Source organism: Amblyomma mixtum, chromosome 7 (genome assembly GCF_055824585.1).
Source record: "Amblyomma mixtum isolate Tamu chromosome 7, ASM5582458v1, whole genome shotgun sequence".
NCBI classification, from domain to species: domain Eukaryota; kingdom Metazoa; phylum Arthropoda; class Arachnida; order Ixodida; family Ixodidae; genus Amblyomma; species Amblyomma mixtum.
This window is the reverse complement of record NC_143018.1, coordinates 147,764,775-147,778,980: the sequence shown is the minus strand read 5'-3', so window position 1 is coordinate 147,778,980 and position 14,206 is coordinate 147,764,775. Positions and strand designations below refer to the sequence as shown.

The window sequence follows — 14,206 nt, the reverse complement described above, 5'->3', positions numbered from 1 at the left end:
GAAACTAAGCATTCTTTGAGCTTGACGGTTGAACGCTTCTGGCATAATATGCAGGCATGTTTTGCCCAGAGCGTTTTTGAGGTACGACATGGCAATAGCTCGTTTAACGAGCTTTGAATGGGCGGAATTGAACGGAAGAAGTCGTTTTTCGGTGCGCAGTTCATAGCACCAGCAGACACCATCACCTTTAAAGTCAAATTGAATTTCTAGAAATCTAATTTGGCCATTGACTGGGAGTTTGTGGATGAGGACACGAGGGTTCATCACCATTTCGAACGCAGGCAGTACACTTCCGCGAACACACTTAATCGCCTGCGCGTCACTGTCTAAAACAGCTAAAAAATCGTCCACATAACGAAAAACCTTGATAACATCGCTGTCCATGAGCGAAGCGCGAAGTTGACGACCGAAATGACCCGACAAAAGGCCACTGGGAACAGGGGCTGTGCAGGATGTATACACTCTGCCTTTGCAAGGGTGGTGTCCCTTCAAACTGGATGTAAGTTGATTTGAGATAAAATTTTAAAAGTTCTAAAAAAACCTCGAACTGTAACCCCCGCAGTGTTTTGGAAAGCAATGCAGCCATCTTTGTCAATGGAATGCTCAACGCATTCAAGGATGAGCTTGAGAGGTGAATATTAAAAGAGGTCGTTAATGTATTTTAATGTCTTTTTAAGGTCTTTAACGTCTTTTAAGCCTGGTAGCATTTGTCAGTGTTAGTGCTAAAAAGTTCTAAAGCCTCGTTGGAGTTGTTAAAAATAAAAGGGTCGGTTACGGGTAAAACCTTAAGATGGCATTGTAAAAAACGAGCAACAGAGTGTTGCCATGTTCCAGTTTCAGAGGCAATGGTTCTCAGTGGCACATCTACCTTATAAGTTTTCGCGCTAAAAAAAGACATTTAAAAATTTTTCTCCCTCTTATCGATCGCTTTGACAAGTGCAGATAGGTTATACCCCTCGCGAAGTTTCTTCGGTCTGGACTTGAAATTGCTTAGATACCTTTGTGTCCTGGTGCAAGAATGCATAGGGCGGTTGGTGTGATGGCGCTTTGCTGACAGTGACGGTACAGAGCAGACTTCAGTGGCGTGGGGATCCTGTGCAGCGATCATGAGCGCGACGGCGATGGCGGCACCATCAGCCTCCGTAGGGTTGTTGGCGTGGAGAGTGGCTGCGGCCCCGACGGTGCCATCCTCGTAGGCGGCCACCGCGGTACAACAGCCGCGTACACGTACGGGATGTCGGGTCTGCCTCTCCAGCGTTTTACGTAATATTCAGCGTGGCCAGCAGATGCTCTCTGGCCACTACGTTACCTCTTTGGTACTTGAGAGACCCAAGTATCCGCCGGGCAGCGCTGCCAACCCTGAATATTTTTCCCTAGATCTAGAGGATTGGACGTTGTTTAGGGGAAAAAGGATTTTTTGTATAATCTAGGGAAATTTCATTTGCTCGGAGAGTTCTCGGAGAGTTGGGACGTTAGCCCTCCAAAATCATAAACCATAATTCCCAGTTCCACCACGGCGAACAAAGTGAGTTGAGGTCACATGAGGCATACAAAAGCTGTAACAATCACTGCTTCATTGTTTTAATTGATTCAAACTTACGTCAGCCACCCTGTAGAGCAATGGCAGCGAATCAACAAGCAGCTTTCATATCGCAGTTTCCGTACACTTCTCAATCGACCTCCAGGTATTTGTACATGGTATCCTTCGGCTGAAGTCTCAACCGACGCAACATGAGGGGAAAAAATTCAGTTAATTCCACATGCCGATGCAACAGTGAAGAAAAAAAAACAGACACTATATAGAGCCTTTTATTTGTTTTATGACTACAGCGCAACGAACGGGACAAGAAGAAGGACACAGGCAGAGACACAACACAGCGCTCGCCCACAACCAACTCGCCCAGCAACTTACCTTGTCTTTTATTTGTAATTTCCAAATAGAGCTACGGTTATATCTTGTAGCTTCATTTAGAAGTTCTTCATTTTAGATCCTTCATTTCATATTTACAGCTAATTTGCTTACAAACGCGTGGTAATAGTGTAGCTGCATGAGAAAACTTGCTGCTGAACTATGCATAAATATACATTTTTTCACAATTGAACACTTTTTTTCGTAACTAGGGAAATCTAGAGAATTTTTGGTTGCCAATTGGGGGAGGAACGGCTCTGGAGGTTGGCAGCACTGCCGCCGGGACTGCGTTAGAGCGGACGTTTGGAGGTAAAGCCGTGCGCGTTGTCACGCTATTTCTGGATTGATCGGGAGAGTTGTGACGTCGCACATTGAGCTGGAGTATCAAAATAATTAAAGCGCGAGTCAGATTGCTGCTATATGATCGTAGCATGACTGGAATGTGATTATGACGTATAGGCATGTAAAGGGAAGTAATTTCACTGAAGAGGAAAGTGGGGTAATTAGTCGGGAATCGAGCCCATGGTCCTTGGTGTGCGAGTCAGACGTTGCCCTTATGCCACGTTCATTCGACATGGTTGAAGGGAGAGTCTCGTGAGGTATCACGTGGTCTAGTATGCCTACTGATGTATGCTAATCAGTGCGTGTACCTACTTTTAATCACGCGTGAGCTCTGAACTCTCGCGCAGGACAGCGAGCAAACGGCAAGTGGTAACTGAAACTTAGTAGAGCAGAACGTTAAGCCAGTTGGTGTAGCGACATATTGAAGAAAACTTTGCGCAGAGTAACACAAGACGGAAGGATAAACACGTACACACACACTAGCGCACGTGTGCGTGTGTGTCTACGTGTTTCTCCCTCAGTCTTGTGTTATTCTGCGCAAAGTTTTCTTGAATATGTGGTCACTGAAGTTCGATACATGCTGGCTACATCGACGTGTCGTGAAAAAACGTAAGGAATGAGATGCACCTTGGCTTGAAGTCGGTTGCTCACAGCTACCAAGGCCGAGTAGTTCGCGCATGAGCACTGGCAGCTTCTGCGATTTCGTGGCGTCGCCACGAATGATGAGGGGAGCGTCCGGTGCAAGCGTTATGCATGCGCTCAGATTCGCGTAATTCGTAAAGGCCGCGGCCATGAAACCTTTTTCGCGCTCGTTGGTCCCGAGGTGCCGGATTTTCGGCCACCTCGCAGAGAAGTGGCGCCATCTGACGCCACCACCGCGATTCTTGTTTGAACGGCTGTTTACCGCGCGGCGGCGGCAATTGTTGTTGTTGTTCTTGTTGTCCTCAACATAATGGCGCGCACCCACTGCGGGGGATTGGCAAAGACACAGGCGGCAACTGATAGGGGCGGAAAATGTGAAACAATGTAAAAAATAAAGAGAAATATAATGGTAATAATGATAATGATACTAATAAGGAAATAAATGAAAGGAATTCTGATTTGTAAATTGAAATAAACTAAACAAATACTGCGAGATCGGTGACAGAAATAGGGAACGGGGCTATACATGCCATGTTTGGAAAGATTTCGTTGCAGAGAAATATTGATCATGAGAAAGAGCCCAGCTTAAGACGGCAGCCGTTTAGTGTCTGTAAGGAAGTTTTGCATGGTGGAGAGCACATTCCAGTTATTGTGCCCAAGGGAGGAAGCCCCAAGAGACAAAACAACCCCAGCTGACAGACTTAGACCTAGCTGTCGTAACGGATGCTCTAGCAGGCGCCACCGTAAAGAGGAGAAACGGCGGCAGGTGAACAAGAAGTGATCTATCGTTACTGGTTCGCCGCAGAACGGGCACAATGGGGAGACCGCAAGACAAGATCTATAAAGGTAGAAGTTTAAGTGAGGCACGCGACAACGTAGACGCGTGAAGGAAACCTCAAGCTTGCGTGATCGCCACCCTTTACTGCACCACGGGTGAAGGAGATGCCGGAATTCGGGAGAGAAGGTCAGTGCTGATGCTGAAAATTTTTTCAGCAGCAGATACCTGCGAAACCTGGCCGCAGTAATATATGCGCTGGGCGGAAGCAGAGGCATACATGCAGCGTTTCCATCGTATATTTGCGACGTTTATTTGGTCTTCCAAAATTGAGCCCCTGCAGCGTGATAACCTTTTCAGGCCTGTTTTTGCAGAAGGGCTGGGCCTAGAGCACCTGTATGTGAGACAGTTGGTTTCCCGTTTCTCCTTTTTTCGGTATTGTTCCCATCCTATTATTAGAGCACTCTTGCAGATTAACTTCATGACTCTACTTCCGAACTTAGTAGTTTTTTTTTTCAATTTTAATGAACGCCCCCGTTTACTAGGCTTTATGCAGGAAGTTTATGCCTCCGTGCGTTTCTTTTTTTTTTTTTTGACAGTTCGGTTTTCAAATGAGTACTTACATTCTGTTTCGCGCAAAAACCTGTACAGGGATTTGATATCGACGTTTTTCCCGCCCCCACTGTGTCGTTCTGTCTACTTTGGGGTCAAGGGTCATGATGTTTTAAAGCGAGTGCGTAATATGCCAATTTCTCCTCACACCAAAACATTTTTCTCTAAATTACGCACCGAAACTGTACCTGTCAACACGTAGCTCGATAGGAAAAACACTTTTGTGTCTTCTGTAAACTGCCGCTTGTGCAATGTGCCTCAAACAATTGAACATTGTTTTATAGACTGCAAAGACGCGATTTTGTTTTGGGATGTGTTGCAGAGGACGCTACAGAAAGATTTTCTCCTAAATTCCTACACTGTGCGCTACAATGTTGTTTCCCAACCTGACCCGAAGCCCTATGATATGATTCTTCTGATTGGACTTCATAGCCTTTGGAAAACGCGCATGTAATACCGCAACGTTGAACCTGTCGTATCGCCCAGAATTCATTTTTGCCGAATATTGCTGCAGGTAAAAGACATTTACAAAGAATTGGACTTTTTACCGGATTGGTTTCCTCTCCTGATGCGCTGTATATCCTTGGCGGCCTTTTAGTTCTAATATGTTTACTATAATGTTTGTTCTACGTAGCGCCTACCTAGGTTCTCTGTAAATAGCTTTTCTCGTGTGTGTGTGTGCGTGTGCGTGTGCGTGTGCGTGTGCGTGTGTGTGTGTGTGTGTGTGTGTGTGTGTGTGTGTGTGTGTGTGTGTGTGTGTGTGTGTGTGTGTGTGTGTGTGTGTGTGTGTGTACACACACATATATATATATATAGTTTCTCTATAAACAAAAGACGCGGGTTCGATCCCGGCCGCGGCGGCTAGAATTTCTTTGGAGGAGAAATTCTAAAGGCCCGTGTACTGTGCGATGTCAGTGCACGTTAAAGAACCCCAGGTGGTCCAAATTTCCGGATCCCTCCACTACGGCGTCTCTCATAGCCTCAGTCGCTTTGGGACGTTAAACCCCATAAACCAAACCAAACCAAGTTTCTGTATAAAACCATGTAAATGAATACCATGAAAGAAAAAAAAAGCGCTGATAGCCTAGTGGTTTTTTTTTGCTAGGAGATCTGTTTGCGCAGCCGCGGGTTCGACTCCAAGTCATGGATTCCATTTTTATGCGAAGCATACTAGCCGCACAACCGAGCTCTTCCTTGCTGCGCCGCGCGCGGCCGCGTAGCTACCACTTGGCCTACATCGGCGCGCCACGTGATATGACGTCACAACAGCTGTGAAAGCTGGGGCTCAACTCGTGCGCTCGCTTGCGGACGCGCAGCCTCCGCCGGCGGTATGCTTCGCATCCTAGGCTTAACCATAAGCTAAGCCAGGCCATTTTTTTTCTCTTTTGCACGGTTCGTCCTCTGAGCTGAAGGTCAAATTTACGGGGTCCGCGATCAAAGCGCGAGGTGCCGTAGTGACGCTTTCGCTTCAAAATCATAAACGCTCTGCTGCAGATGGGGGCGAAACGCGCAAGCTATCCGGTGCTGTGCGATGTCAGTGCAAGTTGCGAAAATTATTGCTGTTGTGTGTTGTGTGTTGTGAAGGACACACAACTGCGCTGTGTGTCCTTCTCGTTCTGATCATTTGTCTGCTAGAGCTGTTTTTCGCCAGATGTACAGCCTTTGTTAAAAGTTTGGAGCCCAGGGGGCTTCCTTTTGAGGCACACTGTGTCGTTCTTAATGGATCTCTAGCGCTTCAAATTCCCTGGACATAGAAGATTTCTGGTACTGCCTCCTGCAATAAGTAGGACTTCCATGAATGCTGTTGGTGTCCCAATATAAAGCTTATAAGTGAACCCCCTGGGCTCCAAACTTTTGACAAAGACTGTACCTCAACCAACTCGCCTAGCAACACACCTTGCTCAGTGCAAGTCGGTCAAAATTATGACCCCACCCCTTTCTTCTTTCACTCCCTCCTTGATCCCTTCCCTCGAGAAGCGATGCGAAGGTGGCAAGTAGTGCATGCACTAAAGCGGCGGCCGCTCCGCGCGCAGTTGCCGATGGCGGCCACGTGGACGGGAGCAGCGGGGCCCACCATGTCCCCGGACCTGTTCGGCGTCTACCAGGAGCTGGCAGCGGACGACGACATCGGCTACAGCTACTTCACGCCGCCTTCGGTGAGTGCCTCCTCACCGGATTCAGTGTTGGCACGTGCAGTTCTGCACTGCACAGATACCGCGCGCCTGACTGACGCTGCCCCCTGTTAGCAGTCACTACAAGGACCAGTCAGGCGTAGCTTCTCTGCAATCAATCACCAACTAAGACCCCCTCCCCACACGGTTAGGTTCGACCTACTTTGATGAACTCAACGGAGAAATAAGGTTCAACAAGGGGAAGCTTTGGGCCAGTTGGTCAGACATGTTGGGGAGGAGGGATAACCGCAAACTTGACAGGACTGAAGATCGAGAAGAGGACAGGACGAGCGGTAACTAGCAACTGAAGTTTATTGAAAAAAGACATGTTGCAGCAAAGGTTGCATCTGCGCATAGCGTACGGGAACTAAGATAGTGACACGTGGAACACACAAGATAATTAATGATATACATCGAAACGAACAAAAAACAAAGAAATTCCCGTCACAGGTTTAACAGAAACCGGGTCTCTTTATCTAAAAGCGCCACGGAAGGCTCACTCACACACATATCAAGCCCAAGTTTGCGCATGTGTGCCGCTTCTAAAATCTCCCTTTCGAGCCTCGACCGGCCCCTTCCGATGATGGTGGCTTTGTTGAACTGTGGGTAGCAGCCATCGCATTCCCTGCAGTGTCTCGGCAGATTTGCGCCATTATCAGGTTTCAAGGAGCGGAAGTGCTGTCGCAGCCTATCGTTTAGACATTGACCCGTCTGGCCAACGTATACTCTGCCGCATCGCAACGGGAACTGGTATACCACATCAGTGGCACAGTTGACAAATCTGTGCTCATGCTTCGTCGTGCACGCGACCCTGCGCTTACCTTCCGCCACGCGCCCGCAGAGCTGCGATAGCTTGCAAGGGGCTGAAAAAACAATCTGAATGCCTTGCCTACCTGCCACCCTCTTGAGGTTATGGGCCATCTTGTGCACATAGGGCACAACTTCAAGCGGCCTTTTGTCCCGAGGGACAAAAGGCCGCGGTCAGCGAGCAGATTGATCTTTTAGGTGTTGTATCTTTCCAAAACGCTTGTGGTGTCTCCAGAGACGGGTTTTTAGAGTTGCTAAGGTACTACCTTTGCGCAACCCTTGTTAAATTTGAAGGGAACCTGTACACCCAGAAACGGGGCATCTGCATTGGATCCTGCGTTGCGCCGGTCCTGTGTGAAATTTTCCTTGCTAAGTTTGACCGCAAGCTTCAGCTTCAGCTTGACGCTGCCAACCTTGGTGTTAAAAAAGTTTTCAGATATGTGGATGATTTCTTAGTCCTTTTAAATGTTGACCACGAAGCCTGTCATGACACAGTCGCGGGGGACGTTCTCGCGGTTTTCAAGCATAGTTCCCATTCCTTAAACTTCACCCTTGAAAAACAGCAAGATCAGTGCATCCAGTTTTTAGACTTGCAGCTTTCTTTTAGCGCCAATGACCACGTGTGCTGGGCCTACAGGCCGCGTTCAAAAAAGGCTGTGTTACCCTTCTCTTCCTGCCACTCCAAACTAATTAATAGAGGCATAGCCATGACCTGTATGAGGTCAGCTCTCTTGAAGTCATGCCAGCACAAAGCTGCAGGTAGTTTTCAGGGCCAAGTGGATAAGTTGCTGCAGTCAGGCTTTCCACCCCCCGTTCTCCAAGCAGTGGCGGAATCTCTGTTGTGGAAACTGCGGAACAAGGTGCGTGGCCAAGAGGAGGCGATCCCTCGGGACAAAAGGCCGCTTGAAGTTGTGCCCTATGTGCACAAGATGGCCCATAACCTCAAGAGGGTGGCAGGTAGGCAAGGCATTCAGATTGTTTTTTCAGCCCCTTGCAAGCTATCGCAGCTCTGCGGGCGCGTGGCGGAAGGTAAGCGCAGGGTCGCGTGCACGACGAAGCATGAGCACAGATATGTCAACTGTGCCACTGATGTGGTATACCAGTTCCCGTTGCGATGCGGCAGAGTATACGTTGGCCAGACGGGTCAATATCTAAACGATAGGCTGCGACAGCACTTCCGCTCCTTGAAACCTGATAATGGCGCAAATCTGCCGAGACACTGCAGGGAATGCGATGGCTGCTACCCACAGTTCAACAAAGCCACCATCATCGGAAGGGGCCGGTCGAGGCTCGAAAGGGAGATTTTAGAAGCGGCACACATGCGCAAACTTGGGCTTGATATGTGTGTGAGTGAGCCTTCCGTGGCGCTTTTAGATAAAGAGACCCGGTTTCTGTTAAACCTGTGACGGGAATTTCTTTGTTTTTTGTTCGTTCCTTGTTCGTTTCGATGTATATCATTAATTATCTTGTGTGTTCCACGTGTCACTATCTTAGTTCCCGTACGCTATGCGCAGATGCAACCTTCGCTGCAACATGTCTTTTTTCAATAAACTTCAGTTGCTAGTTACCGCTCGTCCTGTCCTCTTCTCGATCTTCAGTCCTGTCAAGTTTGCGGTTATCCCTCCTCCTCAACGGAGAAAACAAACGAAGACGGCACTGACGGTAGTTCAGGAGAGCAAGCTGCCGGGCTAGTTGATGATGCATTTTTCGAAAGAAGTTAGCGCAAAAAAAGGAACAAGGAACAGAAAGAAAAAACACACAAGACATTCACGAGCGCTCGTGAATGTCTTATGTGTCCTTTCTGTCCCTTGTCCGTTTTTTGCGCTAACTTCTTTCGAAAACTGACGGTAGCTTTGAGATTATTGCTGCCGTAGCCTAACAACAAGTGTTAGGGGCAAGTTGCGCAATAATAGTGAACTTCCGGTAATACGTACCTGATAAGGCCTGATCAAGCTGGCTAAAAAGTTCCAAGGCGTGTCTTCTTTTTAACTACTTTGTATACCTCTCTCTCCCTCTCTGATGCGCAGTAGCGGTTGCGCATCGCCATCTGCGTGGTTTGTGGTGTATATAAAATTGGCAGTGGCTTAGCTCTGCTATGCCAGGATATACGTAGCGTTAGGTAAGGGCGAGGTGTCCCCATCTCGGTGGACACCTGAACCAGAGGGATAGCGCATAACTGCCCTCTTGGAACAGTGGACACCTCAACCATGCTTAGAGCTAAGTGGCGGTAGTGACAGGTGTGCGCTGCGTGCGTTGGCATTGACAACATTGTGCCAGAAAAGTGGCGCTGAAGCCATAGGCCGTCGGCGTTCGTTGTGATGATTGTGTTCATGGCGTTCATTGGCGTTGGCGTTGTCAAAGTTTTACACTCCGATCATTTTAAGGAAAGGAAGGCGAGCGAGCGCGGCGAGGCACGCCAGCTGTGCACAGTGACGTGGCTTGCTCCTCGCGCATGTGCAGTATGGTCGTGCAAGAGCACGCGAAACGGCGAGACTGTGGGCAACGTAGCTCACGCAACAGTATATGACTACGCGCAGATGTTGATTTCGCAATCCTCCAGGTTTAACCAGAGCTAAACCGCAGCCAATTTTTTTTAAATCATAAGTCTTCAAGAATTTCAAATGCCACCTGATCGCGACTTCTACTTAGAATCTAAATACTGTTAAGCATTGGCTCACGCTCACAACCTTTACAGTGGGGAGGCAAATTCTGCCCCTCTCCGTTCTTTAACGATTTTTCATGCTAGATTTTCAGTCACGCACCAATTCGCCGCATAGGCCGTCATTCTAAGCAAGACCACCTCAGAATGAAAATTTGTGGGCGCGAACAAACAAAAGACAGAGAAGAAACCACAGGACAAGCGCCTCCAAATATATTTTCATCATGAACAACCTACAACTAGCCCAGCTTACCATTCTGTTGAACCACCTCAGAAACCTAAGGCGCTTGGAATTGAAAACAGCCGAAGTGGTGGTCAGTTCTAGCAAGTCGAAATAAAAAGAAAAAAGAATACAATATTGGCGAAAGTAGCTCGGGTAGGAAGGGAATAAAATGGGAAGTTTAAGAAAAGGTCAAGACAGAGCGCTGCCTGTCCGACAGTCGCTGTGCCAACTAGCAAACCAGGACGGCAAACGAGGTCTTTTTCTTTTAGCGCTCGGCCTTCACTGTTTGCCACTTCAGTGCTTCGTTCTTTAAGCTGCACTCAGCGCCATCCTTTCATCCTTGTGCAGTTGCGGCGCAGAAACCTTCGTTCAGAATTTACATTCAAGGGCCTAATCATGAGCCCCCCCCCCCCCCCCCAGAGGAGTCCCACAATGGGACCATCGTTCACGGACGCCTTCTGGTTACGACCGCACCTTTCCTTACCCTCACCCGTTTGCCTCCGTCCACAAAAAGCGCACGAAAATTCACCACAACCAAAGTGTACGCTTAAGTGGCATTCGAACCAACGCCGGGTCAGTGTCAAGCTGACCACAGGGCTTCCACTGCATTCGGTTTCCTTAAACGTGTGGTATTTACAGTCGAGGTCGGATAAATCCAACCCAGATATTTCAGTTACTGGCTGTATCGAACACACATATTATCCCCTTGAAAATCGTGCGCATAACTATAGGAACATTGCGCTGTATATCGAACTTAACTTTCACCGGTCGTTCGATATATCAAACTGCGCTCCGCGACACTACAAGTGGCCGCAAAGGCTATGGCTCACTAGCCGCGAAGGCTATGGTCCAACCAACTGTTCGTGTACTGTTTCCTAGAATAAATAAAAGAAAAAAGTAAAAAAGAAAAGCTTCATCACTCGCTTGTGGCTTACTTCGAATGATCGCCGCCACGCGCAACTGCTTCCACGTTGCTCCGGACTGTGTGCTCGGGGACTGTGGCTACGCAGGGGAAGCTGCCAGCCCATCTCTCTCCCTCGTGATAAGAGGGCACTTGTGGACACCGTAGCCTCCACTGCACAACCACAGAAAGCTGCACCCATGTGTGTACAGTAGGGAAAGCGCCACCTTGTGCGCTACTCGGAGGCCGCATTTTTTTTTTTCGGAGGGCGGGTTTCGCTGGCGGCTTGGAAGGGTGACGTATTCTTGTGGTGGCGTGCCCGGCACATGTTCTGTTTTTGGAGCTTAATGGTTCTCCTAATGGTGAATTTCTTAAATGTCGTGTGTTTTTCCTTTGTTCTCTCGAGTTCGGCGCTGCAGTGTGTTTTGAACTCTTCGTAGTATAACGTTTATTTTTTTTATTTCTTGAGGTTACTCACAGGCTCATTTTACTTAAGAGTATTACGTGAGTGGGGCAGTATACACAAACATTCAGAAAGCATTAGAGCAAAACAATGATTGAAGAGAAACGTTACACTGTAGTTAGCAAGAGATATTCAGCAGAATACAAGTAAATATTTAAGAAAAAGGCGTTGTGCACTTTCAAAATGCGGCAAGATGGAAATGGAACATGATTTTTCACTGAAGTAACAAAAAGCACAATTTTATTCGTATTATACAGCAGTAATAGTATTGTTTTCCTGTAAAAGCACATAAAAGCAATATACAAGGCGATTATGGTGGTCATCATATCTCGAAACGGGGCAGGATTTCTGGTGTTAGTAACTTCGTCAGGAAGGCTGTTCCAAACGCCGATGGCAGGTGGTAGTGCAGACATGTTAAACGCTTTAGTACGACCAAAAATACGCCTAAAGCTGTTTTGATTGTGGGGGCGATGTGATGTACGACATGGCCATGACAGAGGCAGAGTGTGACTGTGAAAACTGAAATCCATTTTATAAAATAAGCACAGGAGTGCAACTGTACAACGTGATTATAAAGACTCAAGTGATAGTGACAACTTGATGTTAGTGACGCTGTAATGACGGTTATAATCGCGAGCGATATAGCCTGCGGCACAGTTCTGTACGGATTCGAGGCCACGTGTTAGATATACTTGGTGAGGTGACCAGGTGGGCGATGCAAATTCAAGTTGCGTACGAACAAATGTCTGGTAAGCCAGTTTTCGAGTGTCAGATGGTGCACCATAAAGATTACGCTTTAAGTATCCGAGGGTTCCTGAAGCCTTAGCTGTGATGTTATGTGTGTCGACCAAGAAAGGTTTGTAGTAAGGTGAATGCCGAGATATTTGCATGAAGACGCTGTTGACTTGGTGTCTGTTGAGTGAGTAGGAGAAGGAGGAGTTTGATAGTTTACGGCTGAAAGTCATTAATTTTCACTTGTCAGTGTTAACCATCATTAGCCACTTAGAAAACCACTTTGTTATATGGTCTAGATCTTTCTGTAGAGCGAGATGATCGGCTGGATTAGAAATTTTACGGTGCATAATGCAGTTGTCAGCAAACAGACAGAGGTAATGTCGGTTGGCAGATCGTCAATATAGATTAGAAATAGTAACGGACCGAGAATACTGCCCTGGGGAAGACCGGACGATACTCCAGAGCGGGAGGATGTACAATTATTCATACAGGTGAATTGTATGCGAAATGACAGGAAATTTCTAAGTCATGATAATGTTAATCAATCGATATTTAACGAGGAAAGTTTGGCAATTCAATGACAATGTGCCACCCGATCGAACGCCTTAGAAACGTCAGTGAAGATACAATCAGTCTGCTGGTTATCTTTCATGTTAGACAGAACAACATGAGTAAACACCATGAGTTTTGTATCGCACGACAGTCCTTTTCTGAAACCATGTTGATGAAGGTAAAAAAAAACTTTTGTTCAAGATGGTGCACAACGTTCGAAGCAATGATATGCTGTAGCATCTTACATGCAATGCTTATTAAAGATATGGGTTGGTAGTTACTGGTATTACTTTTGTCACTAGATTTGAACACAGGGATGACTTTGCAAATTTTCCAATCAAACGGAAGTTCGCCTGTAGATAGAGACTGCTGAAAAATGTAATACAGGATTAAGCTACTCGAGTTTAAAGTTAGTTTAAGGATCTTGGCATTAATTCCATCTGCACCAGAGCTAGTGGACATTTTAAGTTTTTTTATTAATGACTTCACGCTTTCAACAGTCTGTTCAATCGACGTCATTCGACTTCAGTGGTAGCGGGAATGTTAGAATGATCTTCTTTGGTGAACGCTGATATGAAATAATTGTTAAAGATGGTCGCACTTTTTTCGTCAGTAATGAAATTTCCGGCATCATCCAGTAGAGCGATGTGGACCTGCGTGTTAGCTGGGGAGATAATACGGCATAATTTTTTCGGGCTGCTGTGCATAATAGAATAAAGGTCATGCGAATAAAATTTGTGCTTCGCTTTACGGATGGCACTGCAGTACTGTTTCTCACAGTATTTCTGTTGCAGTTTTAGCGAGGGGGATCCAGATTTTTTCATTGGTTTGAATAAGCGCTTATTTTTATTCCTAAGTGAGCGGAGGGACCTGTGATACCATGGCTTAGAATTTGAAATGAAATTTGTGGTATATGAGCAAGTACTAATTCCAGCAACTTTTCTTAAACATGGTGCAGTGTTCATTGACAGTACGGGAAGAAAAAGTAGAAAGTTGGTTGGTTTAGGGGGGTTTAACGTCCCAAAGGGACTCAGGCTATGAGAGACGCCGTAGTGGAGGGCTCCGGAAATTTCGACCACATGGGGATGCTTAACGTGCACTGACATCGCACAGCACACGGGCCTCTAGAATATCTCCTCCAAAGAAATTCAACAGCCGCGGCCGCGATCGAACCCGTGTCTTTTGGGTCAGCAGCCGAGCACCATAACCACTGAGCCGCCGCGGCGGCAAAAGGTAGAAAGGTACGACCGAAAAAATTCCTGCAGACCGGTGTTATGGCATTGCAATCCGCTTTTTTATAGTTGAAGACGAGCTTAGACGTGGACAGCCGTGTTTGTGATGGGATGTTAACAGTAAAAGTAATATGATGATCAGTGAATCCCTCGCTAGTAGAATTGGTGCTTGAGTTCTCGGGG

General features: G+C 47.0%; 1 protein-coding gene and 1 pseudogene across 2 annotated transcripts in view; both read left to right on the top strand.

Annotated features, from left to right (window-relative positions):
- Positions 1-14,206, top strand: part of LOC149337810 (uncharacterized) — a 309,160-nt gene that overhangs the window by 85,652 nt on the left and 209,302 nt on the right. For both annotated transcript variants that reach the window (XM_089553537.1, XM_089553541.1), the window contains one exon: positions 6,314-6,436. In XM_089553537.1, the coding sequence (XP_089409663.1) occupies positions 6,314-6,436 (123 nt within the window). The remainder of the gene's footprint in view (positions 1-6,313; positions 6,437-14,206) is intronic.
- LOC149337812 (uncharacterized) lies at positions 3,949-4,878 on the top strand (annotated as a pseudogene).